Source organism: Moschus berezovskii, chromosome 6 (genome assembly GCF_049115385.1).
Source record: "Moschus berezovskii isolate FMDL1 chromosome 6, NW_MosBer_1.0, whole genome shotgun sequence".
NCBI lineage: Eukaryota > Metazoa > Chordata > Mammalia > Artiodactyla > Moschidae > Moschus > Moschus berezovskii.
In genome coordinates, this window is record NC_142465.1 from 73430803 (window position 1) to 73456286 (window position 25484).

General features: G+C 35.7%; 1 protein-coding gene across 1 annotated transcript in view; it reads left to right on the top strand.

The window, feature by feature from the left end:
* WASHC4 (WASH complex subunit 4) overlaps nucleotides 1–25484 on the top strand; it is a 56476-nt gene that overhangs the window by 18033 nt on the left and 12959 nt on the right. The window contains exons 14-26 of the mRNA XM_055395857.2: nucleotides 2510–2636; nucleotides 6498–6623; nucleotides 8440–8547; nucleotides 9027–9173; nucleotides 9298–9377; nucleotides 10538–10643; nucleotides 11151–11267; nucleotides 12408–12576; nucleotides 13255–13409; nucleotides 16080–16154; nucleotides 16389–16493; nucleotides 19007–19141; nucleotides 21111–21219. Of these exons, the coding sequence (XP_055251832.1) occupies nucleotides 2510–2636; nucleotides 6498–6623; nucleotides 8440–8547; nucleotides 9027–9173; nucleotides 9298–9377; nucleotides 10538–10643; nucleotides 11151–11267; nucleotides 12408–12576; nucleotides 13255–13409; nucleotides 16080–16154; nucleotides 16389–16493; nucleotides 19007–19141; nucleotides 21111–21219 (1559 nt within the window). The remainder of the gene's footprint in view (nucleotides 1–2509; nucleotides 2637–6497; nucleotides 6624–8439; nucleotides 8548–9026; nucleotides 9174–9297; nucleotides 9378–10537; nucleotides 10644–11150; nucleotides 11268–12407; nucleotides 12577–13254; nucleotides 13410–16079; nucleotides 16155–16388; nucleotides 16494–19006; nucleotides 19142–21110; nucleotides 21220–25484) is intronic.

Here is a 25484-nt window from a genome sequence, read left to right on the forward strand (position 1 = left end):
AATCATCAGACAATCCTATGAGGTAGATACTGTTGTTATGGCCATTTTATAAGTGAGAAAATTGAGATACAAAGAGAATGACCTTACTCAAATTTAAACAACTAATGTGTGGCAGAGCTGGGAGTTCACCTCTAGAGCACAAGCCCTTAACACTACTCTACTAAAGTACTGTTTTCATCCCATTTTCAGGTAACGAAAATGAGGCTTAGAGAAATGAATGTTGCCAGGGCACACAGCTATGAAAATGTCAGAGGCCAGGCAGACTTGTGCCCAGCCTTCTCTTGAGCCTTTGCAGCAGAGTTGTGTAAGCTGCCCTGAGGAGTAATGACCCTTACACCAGAGCTGAATAGGCAGAACACAGAGGACTGTCAGTCCAAGGTGCTATAGGAACTGAGTGTTCTTAAGTAAAAATTTGAGTCAGTTGACTTTCAAAGATTCCCTCCCCCCATATGATAACATTTTAATGTTTCTAAATTCTTTTATTTCAAAAATATATCTACACAGTCACTGCAGAGCTCCTTTGAGCTGAAGGGGGCAGTGTCTTTTTCATTGTCATAACTCTGCCAAAGAAACCTCAAATTTACAACACTGAAGTAAAGCCCAGGAGAGAGGAGTCCTGCTTGAGTCCTGATCACATTCTCCTCCTCAAAGTGGAGGTGTTGCCCTGGGGTTCTGCCCTTTATCTGTGTTCCAGACTTTTAAATCAAATCATCCACAAGTTAAATAGTAAATTTTAGCACCATTTGAGGCAGAGTGCAGCTGTTGGTGGTGTTTGTTTAATGGAATCCTGGCTCAACAGAAATAATTTTTCTCAGGTTTGATGGTGAGGTTTCACCTCCTTAAAACACATTGAATTAATTGAAATTAATTTATTGTTTTTAAAAGAGGAGTATAACTTAAATAGTTGTGCCCTGAAAGCTCTCATCTTGAGTGATTTGATATGCATTGACAGAGTGATAAAGTGTTAATAAGCAGCCTGCTTAGTAGAATTTTATTACTGATTCAGCTTTTCCAGGTTGGGACAGTTTCCTAGATTTGGGCTTAAGTCCTGGCTCAGCTGAGTACTAGTATGATGTTGGGCCCATTACTTAATTTCCCTGTGTGTCAATTTCCTGTTCTGTAAAATGGAGATCATAATATGTTAGTTACCTCATAAGGTTAATGTGAGGATGGAATGAGTTAATTTGTGTAAAGTGTTTGGGCATTTAGTAAGCATTCAGTAAATGTTAGCTTTTATTTTCAGATTCAAAATACTTCCATTGTGGTTCAGGCTGTCATCTCCTTTCCTCTGCATTATCACAGGAACTTCCTAAGTGGTTCCTGCTTTTACGATTGTCCCCTATATAGTTTATTTCCAGTATGCCAACCAAAGTGATACTGATCCTCCTCAGAGTTAGAGTAGGTCAGTCTGCTCAAATCCACTAGCAGGCATCCCCAATCTTCAGAATCTAATGCCTTGATGACCTGAGGTAGAGCTGATACAATAATAGAAATAAAGTGCACAATAAATGCAGTTTGCTTGCATCATCCCATAACCATTCACCCCAGCTCCCCCAGGCTGTGGGAAAATTACCTTCCATAAAACCAGCCCCTGGTGCCAACAGGGTTGAGTCTAGAGGGGGGCTTCCCTGGTGCCTCAGAAGGTAAAGCGTCTGCCTGCAATGTGGGAGACTCAGGTTCGATCCCTGGGTCAGGAAGATCTCCTGGAGAAGGAAATGGCCACTCCAGTACTCTTGCCTGGAAAATTCCATGGATGGAGGAGCCTGGGAAGCTACAGTCCTTGGAATTGCGAAGAGTTGCACACGATTGAGCAACTTCATTTCAGAGGCTTTCCACTGAAGTCCTTACCAGGCCTTATACAAATCCCTTTCTACTCTCCACTTTGCCTGTTCCTCCAACCCACTCACCCCTGTGTATCTCTGATCTCCTTTTCTGTTCTTACCCCTCCTCTGCTCTTCAGTCATCCTGACTTCTTTTAGTACTTGAGCATGGCACACACTCTTCTGTTTTGAGATGATTGCATTTGTTCTTTACTTTCCTAAAATTCTCATCTGTTGTATATTTGCATGGATTACTTACCTCCTTCAAATCTTGGCTCACGATCACTTTTTCAGTAAGGCTACTTTGATCACTGTTTAAAATTGTACTTGCTGCCCCAGTCACTTTTCCCTGCTGTATTTTTTCCATAGCACATATCTGACATCTCAGAGTTCAGTTACTGATTGCTTTATTGCACAACTCTTCTTTCTAGAATGTAAGCTTCATGGGAGCAGAGAGTTTTGTCTGTTTTGTTTACTGCTGTTTTTTGGTTTTAGTACTGAAAAACAGTGCCTGGCCTGTATAGACATTCAGTGAATATTTGTTGCTTAAGTAAATTATGTGTGTATGTTTAACATGTATATTTTGATGAATTGGCTGCTGCAAGGAAATATTTTATTCTAGCCAGTGTGAAGAAATGGAAGTAATTTTCTTTCCTGTGCTGAATAACCTCAATATTTTCCTTTGTTAGAGATGTACAGTCTTACTACGTCTTTGTGAGCTCATGGATGATGAAAATGGAATCTATTTTATCTAAAGAGCAGAGAATGGATAAATTTGCTGAAGACCTCACCAGTAGATGTAATGTTTTTATACAGGTAGTTGCATCTTCTTTCTTAGAATATTTGGATCATTTATTTGTTAATCCAGGGTACAGAAGGTACACTGTGAAAGAACTGTAAAGGGTAGGATATGTTTTTGTGTTTAAAACTGAAATTGACTTGGTTATGTAAGTTTGGATCTGTGTGATTTGTTTAGATTTTCTAATATATGCTTTTAATATACGCATCTAATATATGCAAATTTACACTTCATCCAAGTCCTGACTTCTTAGCTATATCCCATAAGTTTTGATGTGTTGTATCTGTATTATTCTTTACTTCAAAATACTTTAAAAAATTCATTGTGATTTCTCCTTTGCTCTCTTGACTGTTTTGAAATAGAATTCATTTCCGAATGCATGAGAATTTCCTAGTTACCATTTTATTATTGATTTCTCTCAGTATGAAAATACAGTATTGAAGTTGAGATTTGCATTGTGGATTGGGCTATGGACAACTTTGGCAAACATTTCATGTATGCTTAAAAAGAATGTAGTTTGCTTTTTGTTGGTCATGGTATTTTATATATATAAAGTAGAATCATATTTGTTAATTATTTTGTCTGAATAGTCTGTCAGTTACTGAGATAATTAACTGGGTTGGAATCTCCCACTGTGTTATAGATTTGTCTTATTTATCCTTTGTAGCTTCGTCAACTTTCATTTTATATATTCTGAGACTAAGTAGGCACATAACATTTAGAATTGTTACAGCTTAGTGGTGAGTCAAACCTTTTATCATGTCTGGTAATGCTTTTTGTCATAGGTCTCTTTTGTGTGATAGTAACATAGCTGTACCAGTTTTCTTTTAATTAGGTCTGTCTGCAAGGTCCATCTGTTACCATCCTTTTATTTGCAACTTGTTTGGCTCCTTTATTTAATGTGTGTCTCCTTTAAGCAACATGTATTTCTCTCCAATGAAACTCTTTTTTGTATATCAGTACTGATATGCATATTTAATTAGCACCTGATTAGTTGCTTTCTATTTGTCTCACTTGTTCTGTATCTGTATTTTTTCCTTTCTTGCTCTTTTTTGAATTATTTTTATTTATTTTATTTTTCCTTCTGTTAATTTCATTCAGTATTTTACTGTTCTTTTAGTGGTTACTGTAGAGATTTTAAGATGCATTATTGAACATTCAACTCCAATATACATGAGGGATTCACTTTCCAGAGTATAAGGCTCATAAGCCCTTTTAATTCTATTTACCCCTTCTCACCTGTGCTGCTGTTGTGTATTTTGATTCTTTGTATATTTTAAACCATGTAAGGCATTGTTGCTGTTGTTTTTAATAGTATTCATTTAGATTTACTCATATATTTACCTGTTCTGTTGCTTTTTATCCTTCTTGCATCCCCTCATCTTTCTACTTGTGGAATACCTGTTAAAATTTAACTTAATTTTTTTTTTTGTTTTCTGGCTTCTTTTGTTTTTGTCAAGAAGACAGCTGTCAGTTTTGCTGTTTTTTTCAATATATGTCTTTGTTGGATTGCTTATAAAATTTACTTTTTGATTTTTAAGCAATATTAACTTTGATGCACCTACATGAGGTTTTCTATGTGTTTTTGCTACTTGGGATTTGTAAAGCTTTTGGAATTTGTGGAAGATTCTGTCATTAACTTCTTAAGTACTGTTCCTGTTTCATTCTCCCTTTTAATTATTTCTTCATCTAACCTATTAAACCCATCTACTGACTTTAAAATTTTTTTCTTAGTTCTTAATTTTAATTACTTTTCAGTTTGTTTCTTTTTTATAGTTTCCAATTTTCTGAAATAATTTTGTGCTTTATTTCCTTCTGCATACTCAACATAATTACTTTAAAGCCCATATCCAATAATGCATTATCTAGCTATTTCTATTATCTATTTTTTGTTGTTTGTTTTTTGGATATATCTTGTCTCTTTGTATGCCTGGTGATTTTTAATAACACAAATTGTATATGGAACTGTAGACATAATTTGAAGATCTGGGTATTGTTTTTCTTCCTCCAGAGAGGATTTAATATTTGCTTCCAATACGCATTAGTCTAGGACAACTAGTAACTGAGATTACCTCAGCCTGGTCATGGGTTTAGATGATCTAAATTGGGACCTAAATTGTATGATGGTTGTTTTTTTAGTTCACCCTTACTTTTTAGGGGGTAGTTTTTAAGAATCCCAACTCAGAGCCTGGTTGATTTAGCAGGACTCCCTCCTCTCCTTGACAGGCCATGAGCTCCTATTTTTATCCTCAGGGATCTTGAAAGATATGTCTGGCTTCTGTCTTTGTTACCCTCTTTTGGAATGGGCAGATGCCTCTATAGGAAAGCAGCCTCAAGTGCCGTGCTCATGTCTCTGGGTTTCTGTCTTCTCCCTGTCATGGCCTTGTGGTTTCTTATTTTCTTGATAGCTCTTTGATACCTTCCAAGAGTTAAAAAAAAAGTTTTGTCCAGATTTTCTGGTTGTTTTATACGGGAAGGTTGGTCCAATTTATCTATTCTTCCATTTACAGAAACAGACCCCAGACCTTCCCCCACCCCATTTAGATGTTTAAAATTCATCCTTCATGTGTATCCTTCATAAATTAATGACCATCTGGGAATGAGGTGATAGTAGCTTGTGACCTCTCTGCCCCCTCTCACCTCTCCCCCCCAAAAAACCTCTTTTCCTGCCTGCCTTAGAGTTACACTTTCCCTGTTCCTTGTCTCTGCTTTTTAACTTTTCCCAGTGCTGCAGTAGGTTCAGGGTCTGGTGTAATAGCCCTGCAGCTGACAAGGTAAGACTTGCGACTCTTTCCTGCATGTATACCCCAAGCTCTGATCTTACTGTCACCTCTTAGGAAGCTGCCTACTCTCTCATTTCTTAGTCCTCTTTATTGTGTCGATCTCTTCACGGTAGAGCTATTATTGGTTCACAGAAAATTCCCCCTCCCTTCATTGTGTCATTCCTTTAGTCAGCCACTGTTACGCATGGTGGAGCTGGAGAAAAAGGTTGAGAATCACTGGCATATAGCTGCTGCCCTGGCTCCTTGGATATATTCACAATAATACAGTTTAGGTTCATCTCTAAACTGTACATGTATCTCTTTTTGATCCTTCTTTCTAAACCCAAAGAATTTCCATTATTCTGTTTCTGTGTGTCCTTTTTGGATCTAAATGAAAGTATATTTGAGAGGTAGTACCCTTTTTCTTATTTTGTATTCTGTATTGTTTCCTTGGGTTTATTAGCACTAAATTTTTTTTAATCCTCACAGGACTTGTGGCTTCCTTTATAAGTAGAAGGGTAAGCGAGAACCTGTTCTTGGGGCTGGAAGGAGAGAAAGTCTGATTAGCAGCAACGTGAACAGAGGACATGGTAGCAGATGGATTTGTCTGGGTGAAAAAGAAAGGGGAAATTGGTTTGGAACTGAGAAATACTGTTGAATGTCTGTGCTGGCCAGAGAGCAGCTCTCTTTCTCCTCATTTTTCAGTTCCTACTTCCTTAGAGCCCTCAGCTCTTGTCTTAAGCTGCAGCAAATAGGAGTCTTTAATCCTCTTGTCTGGCAGGTAACATAAGGATGAATAGATATCTTCCTGACATCCCAGTTGTTTCTCTGAAAGTTTTGTTTTTTTAATGGAAATATTCTTTAATTGCAATTATATACTGTAATGTCAATAGGACTGACCTAGTATGTGATAGGTTACATAACTTTGAAGGAGTGCTTTGAAACTTCACCACCATGTATAATACTGCATGTAGAGTATTTCAAAATCTTAAATGCACTCTAGAAACACTAGTATTGGCAAGTTGAAGAATTATTATCACATAGAGAATGAAATCTTAAAGAAATGAAACCTTTTATTGTGATTTTAATTGATGTTTTATGTTGTTTTTTTTATAGGGCTTTTTATATGCATATAGTATTAGTACCATTATTAAAACCACAATGAATCTCTACATGTCCATGCAAAAGCCAATGACCAAAACATCAGTTAAGGCATTATGCAGGCTTGTTGAACTTCTCAAGGTAAGTTTTGGATTACCTTGCCATTGTAATTGAGAAATGATCTGAGCATAAAGTAGGATTTTGGGGGGTAAGGTTTGACTTCTTGATTATGAGTATAAAAAATTATGGGACTGTATATTTGTCTCTTAGTTAGATAAAGGAAATAGCCAGTGACAGAAATTTCTGAATAATTTTCTGTGAATGGCGAATATACTTAAACTTTATTAAAAGTTAACATGTAACCAAAGAGAAAAGAAGGAGAATGAAAAGATTAGTCAAAATATTAGTAGTTTTACTCATGGAAGTTTAAAGTGTGTTGCATGAGTTTTAAAAACTACACGTGAAATGTTATATTTTACAGTATTAAAATGCATATGAGGCTGTTTATTTTGTAATTTAGAGGAAGTGTTGTAATCTTGGGATTTGAATGCTTTTGAAAATGTGGTAAAATGTTTCTTAGCATACTTTTAAGTAAAAAAATAAAACTCATAGGCAGGAGAGCCTACTTGTAGCTTTTTGTAAAACCTGAGCTAAAGATTTGCTAGTGAATTTCTGTTACTAGTGACTTTAGATTTGCTTAGGAAATAGAGATAGTTTGGAGATCTTGTCTTTAGATTTTTAGCAGTTTTTTCCTTTAAGGTATTATTAGTTATATTTATTTTTAGTGAAATGCAAATATAGAAGTATATATATGTATAAATGCATGTATATCTTATATTTAATATGGAAGCATAATTTAAAAATAATAAATACTTAAAAACCTATCATCCCATTTAGGAAAGTGAATGTTACCAGTATTTTCAAAGCCCCCTTTCTTGTCCTTCTCAGATTGCATCTTAATCCACCCTTTCGGAGGATCCGCTGTCCTGAACTTTATCATTCCCTTGTTTCTTTTTAGTTTGTGGCATATGACTGAACTTACCAACCACTCAGTTTTTAGTTATAAATGTTTTTGAAGTTTGTATTAATGGAGTGATGTCTCATGTATTCTTTGGCTTGGTTTCTTTTTACTCAGAATTTTTTATTTGGTCTTACCCATGTTGGAATGAGTAGCTGTAGTTCATTAATTTTCATTACTGTGTAGTCTTCCTGGGGTTGGACTTTTGGGTTGTTTCCAGTTTTTGCTATTTTAAATCATGTTGCCAGTCTTGTATTATGTTTCTTGGTATAATTGTGCAAAAGTTTTTATGAGGTGTTACAAACCTATGAGTAGATTGCTGGGTTTTATGCTGTGTATGTAAGTCAGCTTTTTAAGATGATGCCAGATTATTTTTCACAGTAGTTAACATCAGTTTACATACCTCTGTCAGTATATTAGATTTCTGTTGTTCCCTGCCTGGCCAACATTGGTATTATCAGCCTTTTGTGTGTGTGTGTGCGCGCACACGTGTACTTATGAATTAGTGTTTATAGTTGACCTTATACTTAACACTTCCCTGATGATTAATGATAATATCTTTTCAAATATTAACTGTTTCTTTTGTGAAAAATATTTTCCTGTCTTTTGTTCAGGTATTTGTTGAATTGTTTGCCTTTTTAAAAAAGTGTTTGATTCATTTGGTGTCTACATATTCTGAGTAGTAATCCCTTGTGTGTGGCAGGTATTTTCTCATACATTGGTTTATCTTTTAATTTTCTTTATAGTGGCTTTTGATAAACAGAAATTTTTAATTTTAATACAGTTGAATTGACTAGTCTTACCCTTTATAGTAGTGCTTGTCTCATCTCATTTATAAATTTCTTACCAGGCCCAAAGTCATAAAGATATTCTAGAATTGTGCCTAAATATTTTAAGTTTTAAGTTGATTCTCACAGAATCACTTCTGATTCTTTTTAGGCAATAGAACATATGTTCTACAGGAGAAGCATGGTTGTGGCTGATTCAGTCTCACATATAACACAGCACCTTCAACATCAGGCTCTTAATTCTATTTCTGTGGCCAAGGTATAAAAGCATAATTATATTATCTTTCTAGTTTGCCCTTCTGTTGTTTTGTGTTTTCTAGTTAAACCTGTTTATCCACAATATTCTTGGTTGTAATCTCCAGGGTATTCCATGATTTTACTGAGAGCGATCAGGATTATCTTTAGCCTTAATTTCCTGCGTTAACACAGTTCTACTAAAAAAGGACATACTGTGCATTTTTAAAATAATGTTGTGTCTTTCTTAAATTATTTCCTTGTTAAATTGATATGGTAATTTTGAGGTATGCCTAGTAATTTGCTGTTCCTGACGGTGTTCAGCAAGAATGTTATGGAAATAAAGCATCTGACATTATCATAAGAAGTGAACAGGGAAAGTATTTGTTTTAAGTGCTGTTAAGTTGAATCATGGAAAAGAGAACTGAAAAATTTTTCCTCATGAGTCTTTTGTTACTGCCTCAAATTTAAAGCTGCTGTGTCCTGTTTCCTTTTATCTTTAAGAAAAGAGTAATTTCTGACAAAAAATATAGTGAACAGCGTCTTGATGTGCTCTCTGCTCTAGTTTTGGCTGAAAACACTCTAAATGGACCAAGCACAAAGCAGCGACGACTTATTGTTTCTTTGGCACTGAGCGTGGGCACACAAATGGTAAGTGCATTGCTGTTACTTACAGAGTGAAAATGAGACCTGAGGTTTCACACTCCCCTTTTTACTGACTTAAGAAACCTGTCCCTCAAGTGCAACTTCTCTGCGCTTTCCCCCTCCCTAATAGAAAACATTTAAAGATGAAGAACTCTTTCCACTTCAAGTAGTCATGAAAAAGCTGGATCTTATCAGTGAACTTCGAGAAAGGTAAGCAGGGATATGTAACGGTAACAAAAGATACGGGTGATGGAAACATCAGGGCTTTTTTTTTTTTTTAATAGGCTAGCAGTAGAGGGAATATAATCTAGGTAGACGTTTGGTTCCTCCTTATAACTTCTGTGGCATGACTAAAGAGACTCCGACGAGGGTTCGTATTTCTTTTACTTGTCTTCTGTAGTAAGGATGTAGCTTTTGGAAGAACTCACTTGAAAAATGTGATATAGCCCTGAGAGCATCTGGCAGACTCTGGAACTGTTGTCCTTATTGTGATGGGTATCTCTAATGGACTCGAGTTGCTGCTTTGTAACAAGGGTTCATCTACTTGTGAGAGACTTAGAGCCATCTTACATAGTCTTCCATAATTTTATTTGGGACAGAATTTGAGTTACATCATTGGTTAGACAATCACTAAGATGGATTCATTTTTGGAAGGCTTATTTGTATAACTCCTGTGGCTTTATTGTTTTCTTTTTATCAAATAAGCATTCAGTTTCTTAGAGGGGAAAATGGGTTTTCTGAATTTTGATTTCCAGCTGAACTAATATTACAGCACAATTTTTATTTAATGCTCATATTTATAGCGTAGTGTTTTTGTTATTCTGAGAAGCTCAGATTTTTGTAGTTAGTGGCATTTCACTTTCTATCCATGGAAGAAATACTGAACTTTTCTTCACTATAAGATATTTATGATCAAGTTGTTACCCTGTAAAGTGTGAAATAGTCACTTGGCAAAGATAATAAATAGGTTGAGTGCCACTAGTTTTTGTTGTTGCTGTTTTGGTCACAGTTTTTTGAAAGGTCTCCTTTTCAACTTTGAGACAGGTAAAATGGTACATGTGGTACAGGTCTTGTAAGTCTAGTCATGTCAAATAATACTGAAAATTTAAACTGTGTTAAAGTTATATTTTTTTTAAGTATGCTTTAAAACTAAAATGCATTTATAAAATTTTAACAGTGTCAGATATTGGACTGTTATCATTATTTGAAAAATACTTATTTTGTGACTTTTCTGTGCTAATTTTGGGTTAAATGATACAGGGAATACAGATATGAATAGACAGCTCTTACCTTTACAGTATATAATGTCATTCTTTTCCTTATTTTGGGGGGTTACTTTTGGTAGCACTAATTACTACATTACATTGTAGAATCCAGACACAATGTGACTGTTGTTTTCTATACTGGCATCGAGCTGTCTTCCCAATTTATTTAGATGACGTATATGAAAATGCTGTTGATGCAGCCAGACTACATGTAAGTAAAAGAATAATGTAAAGAACATCATTTTTTTAATTCACTGTACAAACCATTTTAATTTTAAAATGGATGATTTAATAAACCATTTAAAAACTGGTGCTGTTTTTTAACAGTGCTATGCATATAAATTTTATGTTAATACAAATGAATTAATTTGAATATATAACTCTTCTCATATTCCTAATCATTCTCATTTCACTGGGTTTTAGTTTGTGTCAAAATAATTGACTTATTTGTCAGCAAGGTATTCAGATCTTTCCATTTCCTTATATAAATGAATGTATTTGAATGCTTAAGATAAAAAGGATTAGTTAATGTGATTTTTTTTTTTTTTTGGTATTAGCATATGCTTTAGAGAATAAAATTGAACTCTTAGGAAAGTAAGATAGTCATGTGTAGAAGAACAGCCTTTAGATTGAGGCTTTGTCTTTTAAGGTAGGTAACTTCTATAATTTAGAGATGTAGTTTTTCTAACTTCATGTGCATTCTAATTTTCTTCCTTAGTACATGTTCAGTGCTTTACGTGACTGTGTACCTGCCATGATGCATGCAAGGCATTTGGAGTCCTATGAAATACTTCTGGATTGCTATGACAAGGAAATTATGGAAATTTTAGATGAGGTAACATTTGAGATTGCAAAGCTTGAGAGGTGTTTGGAATGCAGTGCTTGGAAAAACTTTCTGGGTTGAAGCAGACTTTCACAAATTTATGATTCTTACTTGCAAATCACTGTCTAGAACAAAGGAACTGTCACTGTTGTGCGAATAAATTGGTCTAATTTTTTGTATGGAAATCCAGATATAGGAATTTGGAATTATTCTTTTTTCTTTTACTTTTTCAAGTAAAAGAATTTGAACTTAAAGTCCTATTCATTAGAAGACTGCAAATGCAAAATTGGTTTGAATATTGTCTGCTGCTTATGGGAATACAGTTAAGACAACTATCAATGTTGAATTTCATTTTGAGAGCTAATGACTGAAATCTTTTATATTTAAAAGTAAACGCTGTTCCTTGTGTAACAATTTAAATGCATCTCTCCTTGTTCTAATGAAGTGTGTGTTGTAAACACTGCTGTCTTTAAAACTGTATCTTCAGCCAGCAGTATTTTTATATGGAGGGAGGAATTAAAAATGAGTGAGTTTTACAATATAAACCTTACTCAGGTTTGATAAAAATGTGAGATTTTTAATATAATTTCTCGTGCTGAATATTCATATTTAGAAAATAAGGTACATGTCTTGGTCAGTATTTAGAACCCCATGTTACACCAGAAAAGATGATTAATTTCGTTGCTGTTAGCTCAGTGAGTTTTGTTTTGTGATTTTTTAATAATTTTACATGGAAGCATTTAAAAATTTTTCTCTTGTAATTTCTCAGGATCTTTCTTCCTTTGTTCTGGTTTATATAAATTTTATGCTTCATGTTGTATATTCATGTTCCTTGTGGTGAAACTACCAGACATTAACTTTTGATTTTCTTTGCAAGGGTATTATACTTAAAATACTAATGAACTCATTAGAACTCATCTGACTGCTTCCTGGTTAAAAAACAGTCATTGATTTAAAATGTATAGCAAAATAATTTCACTTTCCCAGTGAAACAATATTTTACCAGGGAGTATTTAGTTTGACAGTTTGACAAATTTTTTCATCATTGTACTGAGTATAAAGCTCTTCACATTGAGAACATGGACATCTAGAAGAATCATACAGTTGGAATATCATTTTGAAAATTTAAGATATCAATTCTTTTCTGAATAGCATTTGCTGGACAAGTTGTGCAAAGAAATAGAGAAGGACCTGCGACTCTCTGTGCATACTCATTTAAAGCTGGATGACAGAAACCCTTTCAAAGTTGGCATGAAAGACCTGGCCCTTTTTTTCTCTCTGAACCCAATTCGGTTTTTCAATCGTTTCATTGACATTCGAGGTGAGTGTTCTGGTTTTCTTCTTAGGGTCGTATTCTATATGTGTTTGCTCTGTTAAAGAACAAATAACAAAAACGAAACCTTGAGAAAAATCTTTCTTTGTATTAATTAGTCCATTTATTCTTGAATTCCTTTTGGTTTCTTCATTTCTGTTTTCCTAGCAGCTTATTTTATTATTTAAAGAACATTTTCCCTCTCAGTCTTTTCTTTTTAATTAATTCGCTTTTTATTATTTTTGATTGCACTGGGTCTTTGTTGCTGTGTGTGGGCTTTCTCTAATTGCAGCAAGTAGGGACTTCTCGTCGTGCGTGGGCTGCTTGCTTTGGTGTCTTCTCTTGTGAAGTACAGGCTCCGTGCACAGGCTTCAGTAGCTGTAGTACACGGCTCAGTAGTTGCAGCCTGTGGACTCTAGAGCACAGCCTCATTAGTTGTGGTGCATGGGCTCAGTTGCTCCATGGCATGTGAAATCTTCCGACCAGGGATTGAACTCATGTCCTCTGTGTTGGCGGGCAAATTCTTATCCATTGCACCACCAGGGAAGTTCCATTCCTAGCACCTTATTTTAAAGGAAGAAATTTAATGTTCAAAGACAAGTTGTTTGCTTTTTAGTGTAATTTTTATTCCTCTCCTACTGTTACCCTAAATCAAGAAAAGTTTTGATTTTTTTGTTTGTTTTGAAGCTTATGTAACTCACTACCTAGACAAGACTTTCTACAATCTAACGACAGTAGCTCTTCATGACTGGGCTACTTACAGTGAAATGAGAAATTTAGCTACTCAGCGTTATGGATTGGTTATGACAGAGGCCCATCTTCCTAGTCAGACTTTGGAACAGGTATAGTATAAAGTGTTCTTAGTATAGTCTAATGGTAGCTTAATAGTATTTCTCTAAGACAATTTTTTAAAAAATTTTATTTAGTACGTGTTTATATTTCAAAGTTGAAAGTGAAAAGAAAATATTTGCTATATATAAAAACCTCATAGTTGAGAAGAAGAAAAAATTAGTGCTGATTTGCTTTATGAAAGAATTTAGCACATGCTTCCAAATGTTTATATTTCACCTTTTGTTGAAATTTTGGTACATACATAAATTTACATACAGCTTTTCAGAATCAAATTAGGATAGTGAGGTGACTTCTCCTGAACTTTTACAAGTTTAGTCAAGGTCACAGTTAAGAATTTTAAATTAGATATAATATATGTGCTTTAATATCTTAGAAAAATGGTTAAATTTATACAATTGTATTTGTTTTCAAATTGAGTGCAAAATCTTTAGCTTTATTAATTCAGTAAGCTAATTTACAATATGGTTGTATCTCAGGAGTGCAAAGATTTGTTTTCAGTTAATTTGCATGTAATTCTAAGATAATCCAGATATAATATTTACTAAAATCCATTAATTCAGTTCCAAAATTTGAAGATCATAATTTTTCGTTCATCTTACTGCATATATAGGGGCCAGTTCCAGGATCAGTTTGTATATCCTTTCATTCACTTATTTATAAAATTAATAATTATCAAAAATTTGCCAGACACTGCATTGTGATACTGGAGAGGATTGCCATTTCATTCTCCAGGGGTCTTGTTGACCCAGGGATTGAACCCATTCACTGCTTTGCAGTGAGACTCTTTACCACTGAGTCTCCTGTGAAGCCCTCAGTATGTTTAGGGATACAAAAATGAATAGGAAAAGTCTTAGCTCATGTACCTGTAGCCTAGTGGGAGAAAAATAATGAGTAAATAAATTTTTAGATTAAAATGTGAGAAAATCTATAATAAAAACTTAATCAAAGGGGTGTTTTGATATTACTTTGAGCCCCAATTAGAAAAGCTATGGAACAGTTTACTCACGTAATCACTGAAGAAGGAAGGATTCTTATTAGGTAACTTGTATATTAAAGGTACATATGGGTGAGCTCAGTCACTCAGTCGTGTCCTACTCTTTACGAACCCATGGGCTATAGCCCACCAGGCTCCCCTGTCCATGGACTTTTCCAGGCAAGAATACTGGAGTGGGTTGCAATTTCATTCTGCTGGGGATCTTCCTGACCCTGGAATCAAACCTACATCTCCTGCGTTGACGGGAGGATTCTTTACCACTGAGTCATCTGAGAAGTGCTTATATTCAGGGTGGTTTAGCATAATTAAAAGAAGCATAAAGATTTGGAATTAGACTTTCTAAAATCCCTGGGTTCTGCCTCTTCCTAGCTCTTTGACTTTGCAGAGCTCTCTTCGTTTCATTTTCTTCAGCTGTGGAATTTATTGTTTTTTGTTAAAAACAATAACAAAATTGTTTGTTTGTGAAATTATGGAAGTATAGTAACACATTTATAGGAGACTTAGAAAATACAGAACAAAGTTACATATAGTCCACTGTACATTACAATTATTTTTTAAGTAGATAAATTAAGACTTTTAGTTGGAGTTTCCTTATCAGACTCTCAAAAATTAATAAAATGAATAGAAAAGTAGAAGGATATAGTCGACCTGGAAAACACTATGAATCAATTCAACAAGATTAAGATTTATACGATTGTCACACAATAGCAGGATAGAAATTCTATTTAAGTTCCCATAGACTATAAAGCAGAAGACACTGGAACATATCCAGGGACATAAAACAAGGTGTAAAATTTTCATGGTCTAAAGGTAAACTGAAGTCATACAATGTCTGTTCTCTTATCACTGTGGAATTATGTTAGAAATCAATATCAAAAGGTACTTGAAAATAGTCCACATGTTTTCAAATGCAATGTGTCATTTACCAAGAGAGATCTTTAACTAAGCCATTGAAAGCCTCAGTAAAGATAAAAGACTGAAAAAACAGAGGGTAATCAGCTGTGGAATTTAGAAGAATAATATCTTTTTGAGAATTCCATGTAAAGAACCTTGCATAGTGCCTGAAAAATAGTATATACTTTCGAGATCACCACATATTCTGGCTGCCTTTTAGAATCTGGCTGTTAATTTACTTTCTAAAAATTATAGAAAAAAATCCTTGGGAGGACAAATATTCTCAGAAGTGGTAGGGAAATGATTGTGAGTCATGGATCTTTGAAGTTTTAACTTTTCTTGTCTACACAAAAGGTATAACAATCAGATTTCCCCAAGCAGTTAGTCCTGATTGTGTGCGTCAGAAGCCTATTCTAACCTTTCCGTTCCGTTGTTCAGTCGTGTCCGACTCTTTGCGACCCCGTGGACTGTAGCCTACCAGGCTTCTCCGTCCATGGGATTCTCCAGGCAAGAATACTGGAGTGGGTTACTGTTTCCTTCTCCAGGGGATCTTCCCGACCCAGGGATCAAACCCGGGTCTCCCGCATTGGTGGCAAACGCTTTAACCTCTGAGCCACCAGGGAAGCCAATTCTAACCTTTGGTTGTGTGTTTTCTGTAGTTCTTTAAAATAATTTAAAAATATTGGGTGACTTAATGTAAGCAGTAAGTTACTATATTGATAAGTTTGGTTAAACTAATAATAATAGAACTTATATGTGGATTGTTTTGTAGGGCCTGGATGTCTTGGAAATTATGAGAAACATTCATATATTTGTATCTCGATACCTCTATAATCTGAATAATCAAGTGAGTAAATTAAAAAAAATTTTTTTAATGTGGTTGGGTGTATAGTAGGAAAGGCTGAGGGTCAAAGAGTTGATTCTTAGCAGTGAAAGTTAGTAAAATAAAGGAAACAATGATTGTTTAGAGATCTTGTTTATTTATCTTCTTGAATGACTTTCCAATTATCTCTAATAGAGTTCTTAAATTCCTAGATTAACTGACCAGTGTTTGCTATGGATTGTGTTTGTTTTATTACAGATTTTTATTGAACGAACAAGTAATAACAAACATTTGAACACTATTAATATTCGGCATATTGCTAATTCAATTCGAACACATGGCACAGGAATCATGAATACAACAGTAAGAACCTTCCGGGAGGGGGTATTGTACAGATGTTTGATGCTGTTTAATTTGCATGCTTAAAAGTAGTTTTTTCATTGAATATTCTGATAAATATACATAATTGCCTGTTCATTTTATACCTGAATTTCCATTTTTCTGTTTGGTGTAATTGAAATATCTGGCACTGAAGTTATGTTAGATGGAAATGGAAGCTTTGTGATTCAAAAGGCACTTTAGAATGTCTTACCATCTCAAGATCATTATAAATAACATTAGAGATTTGAAGACCTCAGCATAAATATATATCTATGTGGATATTCTGATAGTCTCTGAAAAGTTGCTTTTGAAAGCAAATCATTGATAGTTTATTTAACGTCAGTCCTGGTGGCTCTGCCATCAGGCAAAGAATCTGCCTGTAATGCAGAAGGCCCAGGTTTGATCCCTGGGTTGGGAAGATCCCCTGGAGAAGGGAATGGCAACCCACTCCAGTATTCTTACCTGGAGAATTCCACGGACAGAGAAGCCTGGAGGGCTACAGTCCATAGGGTTGCAAAGAGTCAGACATGACTGAGCAACTAACACTTAACAATTGCATGCTCTTTTTCGGGGGAGGGCACTTACTGGTTATTTGATACCCTTAAAAATAGCAGTTTGCTAAAAATATCTCAAATCTTCCTAAAAATGGGCAGTCATGTGAGAGAATGAATCATTTGAGCTTATATGCTGTTTTTCCTCTGTTGGAAAAAGAGAAATCTTTAAATTTACCTGCTTTTCAGGTCACAGTTTCTCCTTGAGGAAAGAATAATGCAATTGTTTAAATAGTACAATATTATTAAGTATATTTGGGAGTAAGGGAATAAGGAAAAGTTACATGACTGGAAGGTTGCAGAAGACCATTTTTACTGTCGTGGAGAAGCCGTATTTGAGCTGATGAGTAACACGGTTGGAGCGCTTTGTTAGTGGTTCCCAGTAGAAAGATGAGACATGGATGGGGTTTCAGATTTCAAGTCAGGAGTCATCTGCATAGGAATTTCTGAACCTTTCAGGATCAAACTCTTCTCTGAACTCATGCATCAACCACTCATGTAACAGATGTAATTATGCTTGATTTTGTGTCTCAGGCACTGTGCTGGGTGCTGAGATGAGAAAAACAGACATCTCTTGCTCTCATAGTAATTGTACTCTAGTGGGAGAAACAGCTGTGAATCAGTTACCCACACTAATAAATGTAAATTCCTGATGTCTGGTGAGGATGAGGTGAACACAGAAAAAATACGATCAGAGACTGGCAGATTTGCCCACTATTAAAATGGGTACTAATCTTCTAAGAACTACTACAGCTGAGGAGATCAAGAAAAAACAATGTTTTAAGCTGTAAGAAAAGTTCTGAGAAAGCACCATTTCTATAACTGGGTGATGAAGACTGTTAACATGGGCATACATATGCCAAAATAATTGGTAATATTTGAAGGTGGTGGGGATGGAAATTAATGCATGGCTTTCATCTGTGGGTCAGAATTAATCTTGTTTTTACTTTAATCATAGCTTAAATCCTACTTTTTCAATGTTTTCTAAGTCTAGATCAGTGCCTTTCAATCCATTCTCAAAACACCTACACTTCTCATAGGTTGTTGCAGTTGAAATTTCCTAGTTTATTTAACATATAACTTGTCTTAAAATGCCTGTCACTCCCACTAGAATACATGTGATGATGACAGGGGCAATGTCTAGCATGAGAGCAGGTGCATTGTCTTGCACGTAAGAGGTGCTCAAAATATTTATGGGCAAATAATTGAATGTTTCAGTTCAGTCTCTCAGTCGTGTCCAACTCTTTGCGACCCCGTGAATCGCAGCATGCCAGGCCTCCCTGTCCATCACCAACTCCCAGAATTCACCCAGACTCATGTCCATCGATGATGCCATCCAGCCATCTGATCCTCTGTCGTCCCCTTCTCCTCCTGCCCCCAATCCCTCCCAGCATCAGAGTCTTTTCCAATGAGTCAGCTCTTCGCATGAGGTGGCCAAAATACTGGAGTTGAACACCCAGGACTGATCTCCTTTAGAATGGACTGGTTGGATCTCCTTGTAGTCCAAGGGACTCTCAAGAGTCTTCTCCAACACCACAGTTCAAAAGCAATTGAATGTTTACTATCTTCCTTTAGGAAAGGTCAGAGAGCACCATGTTTTTTACTTTAGTATCAGTTCATTCATGTATATTGGTAATAATCTCCTGAGTGTGGTTTATGACATAAAACTGAGCATGTGGGCAAATCTGGTTTATGATTCTCACTGTAGCTGTCAGTCATATTATTATGTGAATATTTTTTCCATTTTTTAATTCTTTTTTGTGTCATAAAAATATCTTTAAGAGGAGCTTTTAGAAAGTTCTATAAACTTTGGCAATAAAAACTTCATTTATTTAAGTATTTCAGGTCCAAAATGAATTAGACTTTATAAATGGATTATTTTATTTAGTACTACTGATTTGAAATTAATTTTTATATTTAATTTTTCCAATTTTAACTTTATAGGTCAATTTCACCTACCAGTTTTTGAAAAAGAAGTTCTATATATTTAGCCAGTTTATGTATGATGAACATATCAAATCCAGATTGATTAAAGATATTCGGTTTTTCAGGGAAATCAAGGACCAAAATGATCATAAGGTATTTTACATATTCTTTTGAAAAGGTGGTTTGATTCAGCTATTGAATATATTGTCATACCTTACATTGCTGTGCTTTACTTCATTGTGCTTCACAGGTACTGTATTTTTTAACAACTTGAAGGTTCGTGGCAAACCTGCATTTTCAGGTGATGGTTGCCTTTTTTTTAGCAGCAAAGTATTTTTAAATTAAGGCATGTGCATTGTTTTTTTTATATGTAATGCTATTGCATTCTTAATAGACTACAGTTCAGTGAAAACATAACTATTGTATTACACTGGGAAACCAAAAAATTAATGTGACTCACTTTATTGCAGTATTTGCCTTGTTGCAGGGTCTTGAACCAAACCATCAATATCTTCAGCGTTTGCCTATATAGCAAATGTTTATGCTGAAATTCATTATGAGTTACTCTACTAGGGATTTTGTTTTCTTTTTTATTTTTCACATAACTCCCTGGTTTGACTTCCAGTTTTCTGTATTTTCCCTTGTAATTTCTTACACTTTATAGTCTCTGTAAGTGAAAGTGTAAGGAAAAAGTAAATAATGAATGTAACCAGGTATTACTTTTCTTCATTTTAAAATAATGCAAAAGCAGATCATGCTCATTTTGAAACATTTAAACAGTGTATTGTTTAACATTTCAACTAAATGTTTTCCTTCATTTCTGTTTTCTCCCAATTCCATTTTCTGGGGGCAGTTGCTATTAACTGTCATGTGACGTCTTCCAGATGTCTGTGTGATAAACATGTATTTGTGCGTTACAAATACTGCTTTTTTCTTTAACAAAAATGGACTAATACTAAACATACTGTTTTGCAGTGTGCTTATCACATGTCAGTACCTGTAGATCTGCCTCATTCTTTTGTGGAGTTAATAGTAAAGATGCATACTGTAACTCCTTTAACCTCCTACTGAGACATAGTTATTCAGTAGCTTCTGATTTCTCTGTGCTACAAACAGTGCTACAGATAACATCCATGCATATTTATCTCCATGTGTTAGGGACTGTTTTTGAAAGACAGATTCCTTGAAGCAGAAAAGGGCAAAGAATATGATTATTTAAATTTTTGATACATGTTGCCAAGTACTCTAAAAATACTGCACCATTTGACAGTCCCACCAATAATTTATAAAAACGCTATTTTACTTTCGCCCTCTCTGGACTGAATTTTCCCCTTAGTGAAGTGAAGAATTGTTAAGTGTTAACAGTACGGAGGCCGTGTATAGCCATGTGGATAGAGAGACCAGCAGGCTTGAATGGATTTTATGTTTGCCACATCCAGACCTGTTTTTATTACTCTTCTTAAGCATCACCTAGTTCTAGCCCTCTTATATATTAGTTGTTCATTCTTTTCAGTGTCAGAGCAGCAAAATAATTAATAAAATTATGGATTAGTTATCAGGAAATTACATTAACTCATTTTTATTGAATCAGAAATTAATGTTCAGAGAAATAAATGGTGCTGTTGTTGTATAAGAATTGTATCCATTTGTTACTCATATTAAAATGAATGATTTAAAAAATTTTTAATTGACTAAGACTTGAAAAACCATTTGTTATCGGTGATGGCAGCTAGAAATTTTAGTTCAGCTGATGTGTGTTATTTGGGAAGGAGTGTGTTTTTATGTAAGCCCCTAATACTTTTCAGCCCATGGAAACTTACCACAAATCTCTGAACAGATGTTTCTAGGAAGCATTGCGGTTGGAAGACTAATATTGGTAATGGGAACTAAGTTTGGTGGCATTCATAATTATTCCCTTTAATATAAAAATATTTATATTGACCTTGAATATTGGTAGTTTCTGTGCTTTATATAATATTTTTGTCATTAAATTCAGCAATTTTTTTTTGAACACAATGGAAATGCAAAATTAGAACAGTAATATTGGTATGATTGATTTGGTAGGTATTTTATGTTTTAGGAGTCTTTATTAATAATGGCAGTCTTCAAATTTTCTCTCTAGTATCCTTTTGAAAGAGCAGAAAAATTCAATCGAGGCATCAGAAAACTTGGAATAACCCCAGAGGGACAAAGCTACCTTGATCAGTTCAGGCAGCTCATCAGCCAAATTGGTAAGTTACTGTAAACATGTTGGAAAGTAAAGTACAAATGCTAAGAATCTGATATATTATAAATATCTCATGGGAATAAACTTTAATATGTGTGTGCCTGAGTTTAGCTTTATTCCACTAGTAAATTCCTTTCCTTACCAAAAGTTTTTCAAGTATGATTAAACGGTTGGTGCACAAATAATTGATAGATAAATAAAATATTTATAAATAAAATAATATAAATAAATGTTTTGTAGATAAATAAAACCTCTTCAATTAAATTAAAAATATAACTAACTCATCTCAAAGGCCATACTCATAGTAAATAGTCAACTGGTAATTATTTATTGGGTGCCTGTTCTTTTCAAGGTCCTATTTCAGACTTTTAAAAGAGGTTCCCTCAAGTTAAGCCTAAATGCAAAGATGTGCAGTGTTTATGTGAAAAGTTATTTAATAATTTATCTATGTTCTATCATTTTATATATAATTTCTTGAGTTGTCCTTCTGTCTTACAAGTAGAACTTGTTTTCTGAAATGTGTAACACTATTTAAAAGGGAGAACTTCACTTAAAAATAATCCAAGATTTAAAAAACTGTATACTCATTTGAGCTTTTCATATGCATTACCTCTATTAATGTCCTCACAGTAACGCTTAGATAGGCATCTTTTTAAAGATGAACAAAGAGAAACTCGGAAATAAGTGGCGTTGCTGGGATTTTAACAGGGTTTTTCGGCTCCAAGTCCAAAGATGTTATGTATTCTTCACAGTTGCAGACTGCAGGCGGTTCAGTAAATTCTTATTGACTCAAACTGAAACTGTTAGTCGCTCAGTCGTGTCTGACTCTTTGTGACCCTATGGACAGTAGCCCACCAGTATCCTCTGTCCTTGGGCTTCTCCAGACAAGAATACTAGAGTGGGTTGCTGTTTTCTTCTCCAGGGGCTCTTCCTGACCCAGGACTCAAACCTGGGTCTTAGGCATTGCAGGCAATTTCTTTACCACCTGACCCACTGGGGAAGCCCCTTATTGACTCTAATTTGGCAAAATTTGGCCTCCTAAGATTCATTGACTCATTTATCAAACATTTATAAAGGCTTTGTTATACCAGATATTTTTCTTGATGCTAAGAATACAAATAGCCTTTGTTCTCAAGAGGCTTTAAGTTTACTAGTGGGAAAGATATGATAAACATTAGGTTAGGGAATAAAGTCAGTGAGCACTAGCTAAAGTGGTATAAATTAACTGGTTTACACATTAAAACTTTCTATTTTGTATTAGTACAATAACTTAGAGACTTTTACCTTTGTAAATTTTTAATTTTAAACAATAGTGAGATACTGTCTAGTATTGTTTTATTCATAGTGATATTTAATGTTGTATTAGATTGTAAATTTATGGAGCAATAGTTTTTAACCCTTTTTGAGAATCTGATGAAAATACTGAATTGATTTTCCTCAGAATAATGCCCCATGCATGTTCACATTCAGTTTTGCATATAATATACCAGAGGTCAGATGCCCAAAGCTAGAGTCCATGGTACTCAAATTAAGAGCTGTTTCTTCAGAGTAGTGTTGCTTAAAACTTTTAAATTCACACACCAATAAGTTTTTTCCCCTTGTGAATACTGCTTGTGGTAGTACTTATTTCATGTTATTATATTTTCTAAAAGTAGTTTTGTACTATGAAATAATCATTAATTCATGAGCTTAGGACGCTAGTCATTTCCCCCCCAACATACATCAAAATACATATTTTTCCCCAGTACACAAAAAATCATGTCACCTCTGGCCCTGGCATTGCACAGTTGGTGAATATTATCCTTTTCACTTTGTTCCAGTATTTTATTCTTTATTCTTTTCTTAGGAAATATAAGTTCTTTACCTCTGCCCATAAAAATTGTAATGTGCTTTTGAGTCTGTTAACTCTGTTGAGAAAAGGAGTAAGGAATCGAGAGCTGGGAGCAAAATGAGAAGTCTTTTTGTCTAATAACCTTCCTGCTGAATGAATAACCACCACCATTGACATTTATTGAGCATTCATTATGTGCCAGAGTTATTCTGAGTGCTTTATATGTTCTAACACGTGTAAAACTCAGTGCTGTGAAGTAAGTATTATATTCATTCATTCCACATATTGAGGACAGTACAGTATTTCTAGGTGCTGATAATATCTATGACAGTAAACCCATATTTAACCCATTATATAATTTAACAAATGAAGAGACTAAGATACAAAGTTTATAACTTGACCTAGGTTTTGTAGCTGAAAAGCACAGAGTTTAGATTTGAACCCATTAGTCTAGCCTCACAGATTTACTCTTTACTGCTGCTCCCTATTTGCTTCTCACTAGCATATTTTGTGGAGAAAGCAATGGTAAGCCACTCCAGTACTCTTGCCTGGAAAATCCCATGGACGGAGGATCCTGGTAGGCTGTAGTCCATGGGGTCGCTACGAGTCAGCCATGACTGAGCGACTTCACTTTCACTTTTCACTTTCACACATTGGAGAAGGAAATGGCAACCCACTCCATTGTTCTTGCCTGGAGAATCCCAGGGACGGGTGAGCCTGGTGGGCTGCCATCTATGGGGTCACACAGAGTCGGACACGACTGAAGTGACTTAGCAGCAGCAGCAGCATATTTTGATCAGCCAATTTGGAGGAAAACAATTTGACCAATTTGACGGAAAACAATCAAACTAGATACTTCATTTTTCTAAGATGCATATTAAAGAAGCATTTTAAAATTGTTTCTTATGTAGGGATAAGCCTTGGATTCACTGATACCTAATTGAAGGTTTTTAACGATATCAGATGAGATAATGTCTGTTAAGTGCATAATTATATTATTGTAATATATGAAGTGTTGACTGCTTCATATGTTTTTGTCCTTACAAGTATTTCATTTGAGTAGGAAATGTTGGCTTTAGGGGTGGAGCAGTGAAGAAAACAAAAGCTATATCATAGGTCTTGCATTCTAGTTGGGGGGAAATACAGACAAAAAGATATGTATCAGTAATAGGTGCTGAGTAAGGTGACATATCATTAAACACTTAATGATTTTAAATGATTTAAATGATATTCAGGGAATGATATCATTTAATGATATTCAGGGAAAGCTCTAGGTGACACGTGAGTAGGAACCTAAGTAACATGAAGGAATAAGCCATGTGCATGCATAGCCAAGGAAAGAGTTTACCAGGAAGAGGTGGTGCTGCTGCTGCTGCTGCTGCGTCACTTCAGTCGTGTCCGACTCTGTGTGACCCCACAGACGGCAGCCCACCAGGCTCCCCCGTCCCTGGGATTCTCCAGGCAAGAACACCGGAGTGGGTTGCCATTTCCTTCTCCAATGTGTGAAAGGGAAGTCGCTCAGTCGTGTCCGACCCTTAGCGACCCCACGGACTGCAGCCTACCAGGCTCCTCCATCCATGGGATTTTCTAGGCAACAGTACTGGAGTGGCTTGCCATTGCCTTCTCCGGGAAGCTGCTGCTGCTGCTAAGTCACTTCAGTCGTGTCCGACTCTGTGTGACCCCATAGACGGCAGCCCACCAGGCTCCCCCGTCCCTGGGATTCTCCAGGCAAGAACACTGGAGTGGGTTGCCGTTTCCTTCTCCAATGTGTGAAAGTGGAAAGTGAAGTCGCTCAGTCGTGTCCGACCCCCAGCGACCCCACGGACTACAGCCCACCAGGCTCCTCCATCCATGGGATTTTCTAGGCAAGAGTACTGGAGTGGCTTGCCATTGCCTTCTCCGGGAAGAGGTGGCAGTAAATGCAAAATCCTGAGTCTGCTTAGCAATTTTGGAAACCATTCAGGGGCCGGAATGGAGTTAGTGAAGACCCGGATGGTAGGGTGCGATATCAGAACAGTTGCAAGGGGCAGAATCAAAGAACCACTAACTGCTATATAAAGGAAACATTGTCGGGGAATGGCATACTGAAGGTGGAAATAGATCAGGAAACAATTGCATAGTGTAGTATTCTACGCAAGAACTGCTGGTGTTTGGAATATGGTGAGAGCTGTGAAGGTTGGGAAAACTGGTTGAATTCTGGTGACATTTTGAAGGTAGAGCCAGTGTAGTTTGCCATTAAAGTATGAGGGAAAGGAGGGCTTCCTTGGTGGTCAGTGGTAAAGAATCCTCCTGCCAATACAGGAGATGCAGGTTTGATCCACAGGGAGGATCCCCTGGAGAAGGAAATGGCAGCCCACTCCAGTATCCTTGCCTGGGGAATCCCCTGGACAGAGGAGCCTGGCGAGCTACAGTCCATAGGGGGTCACAGAGAGTTGGAC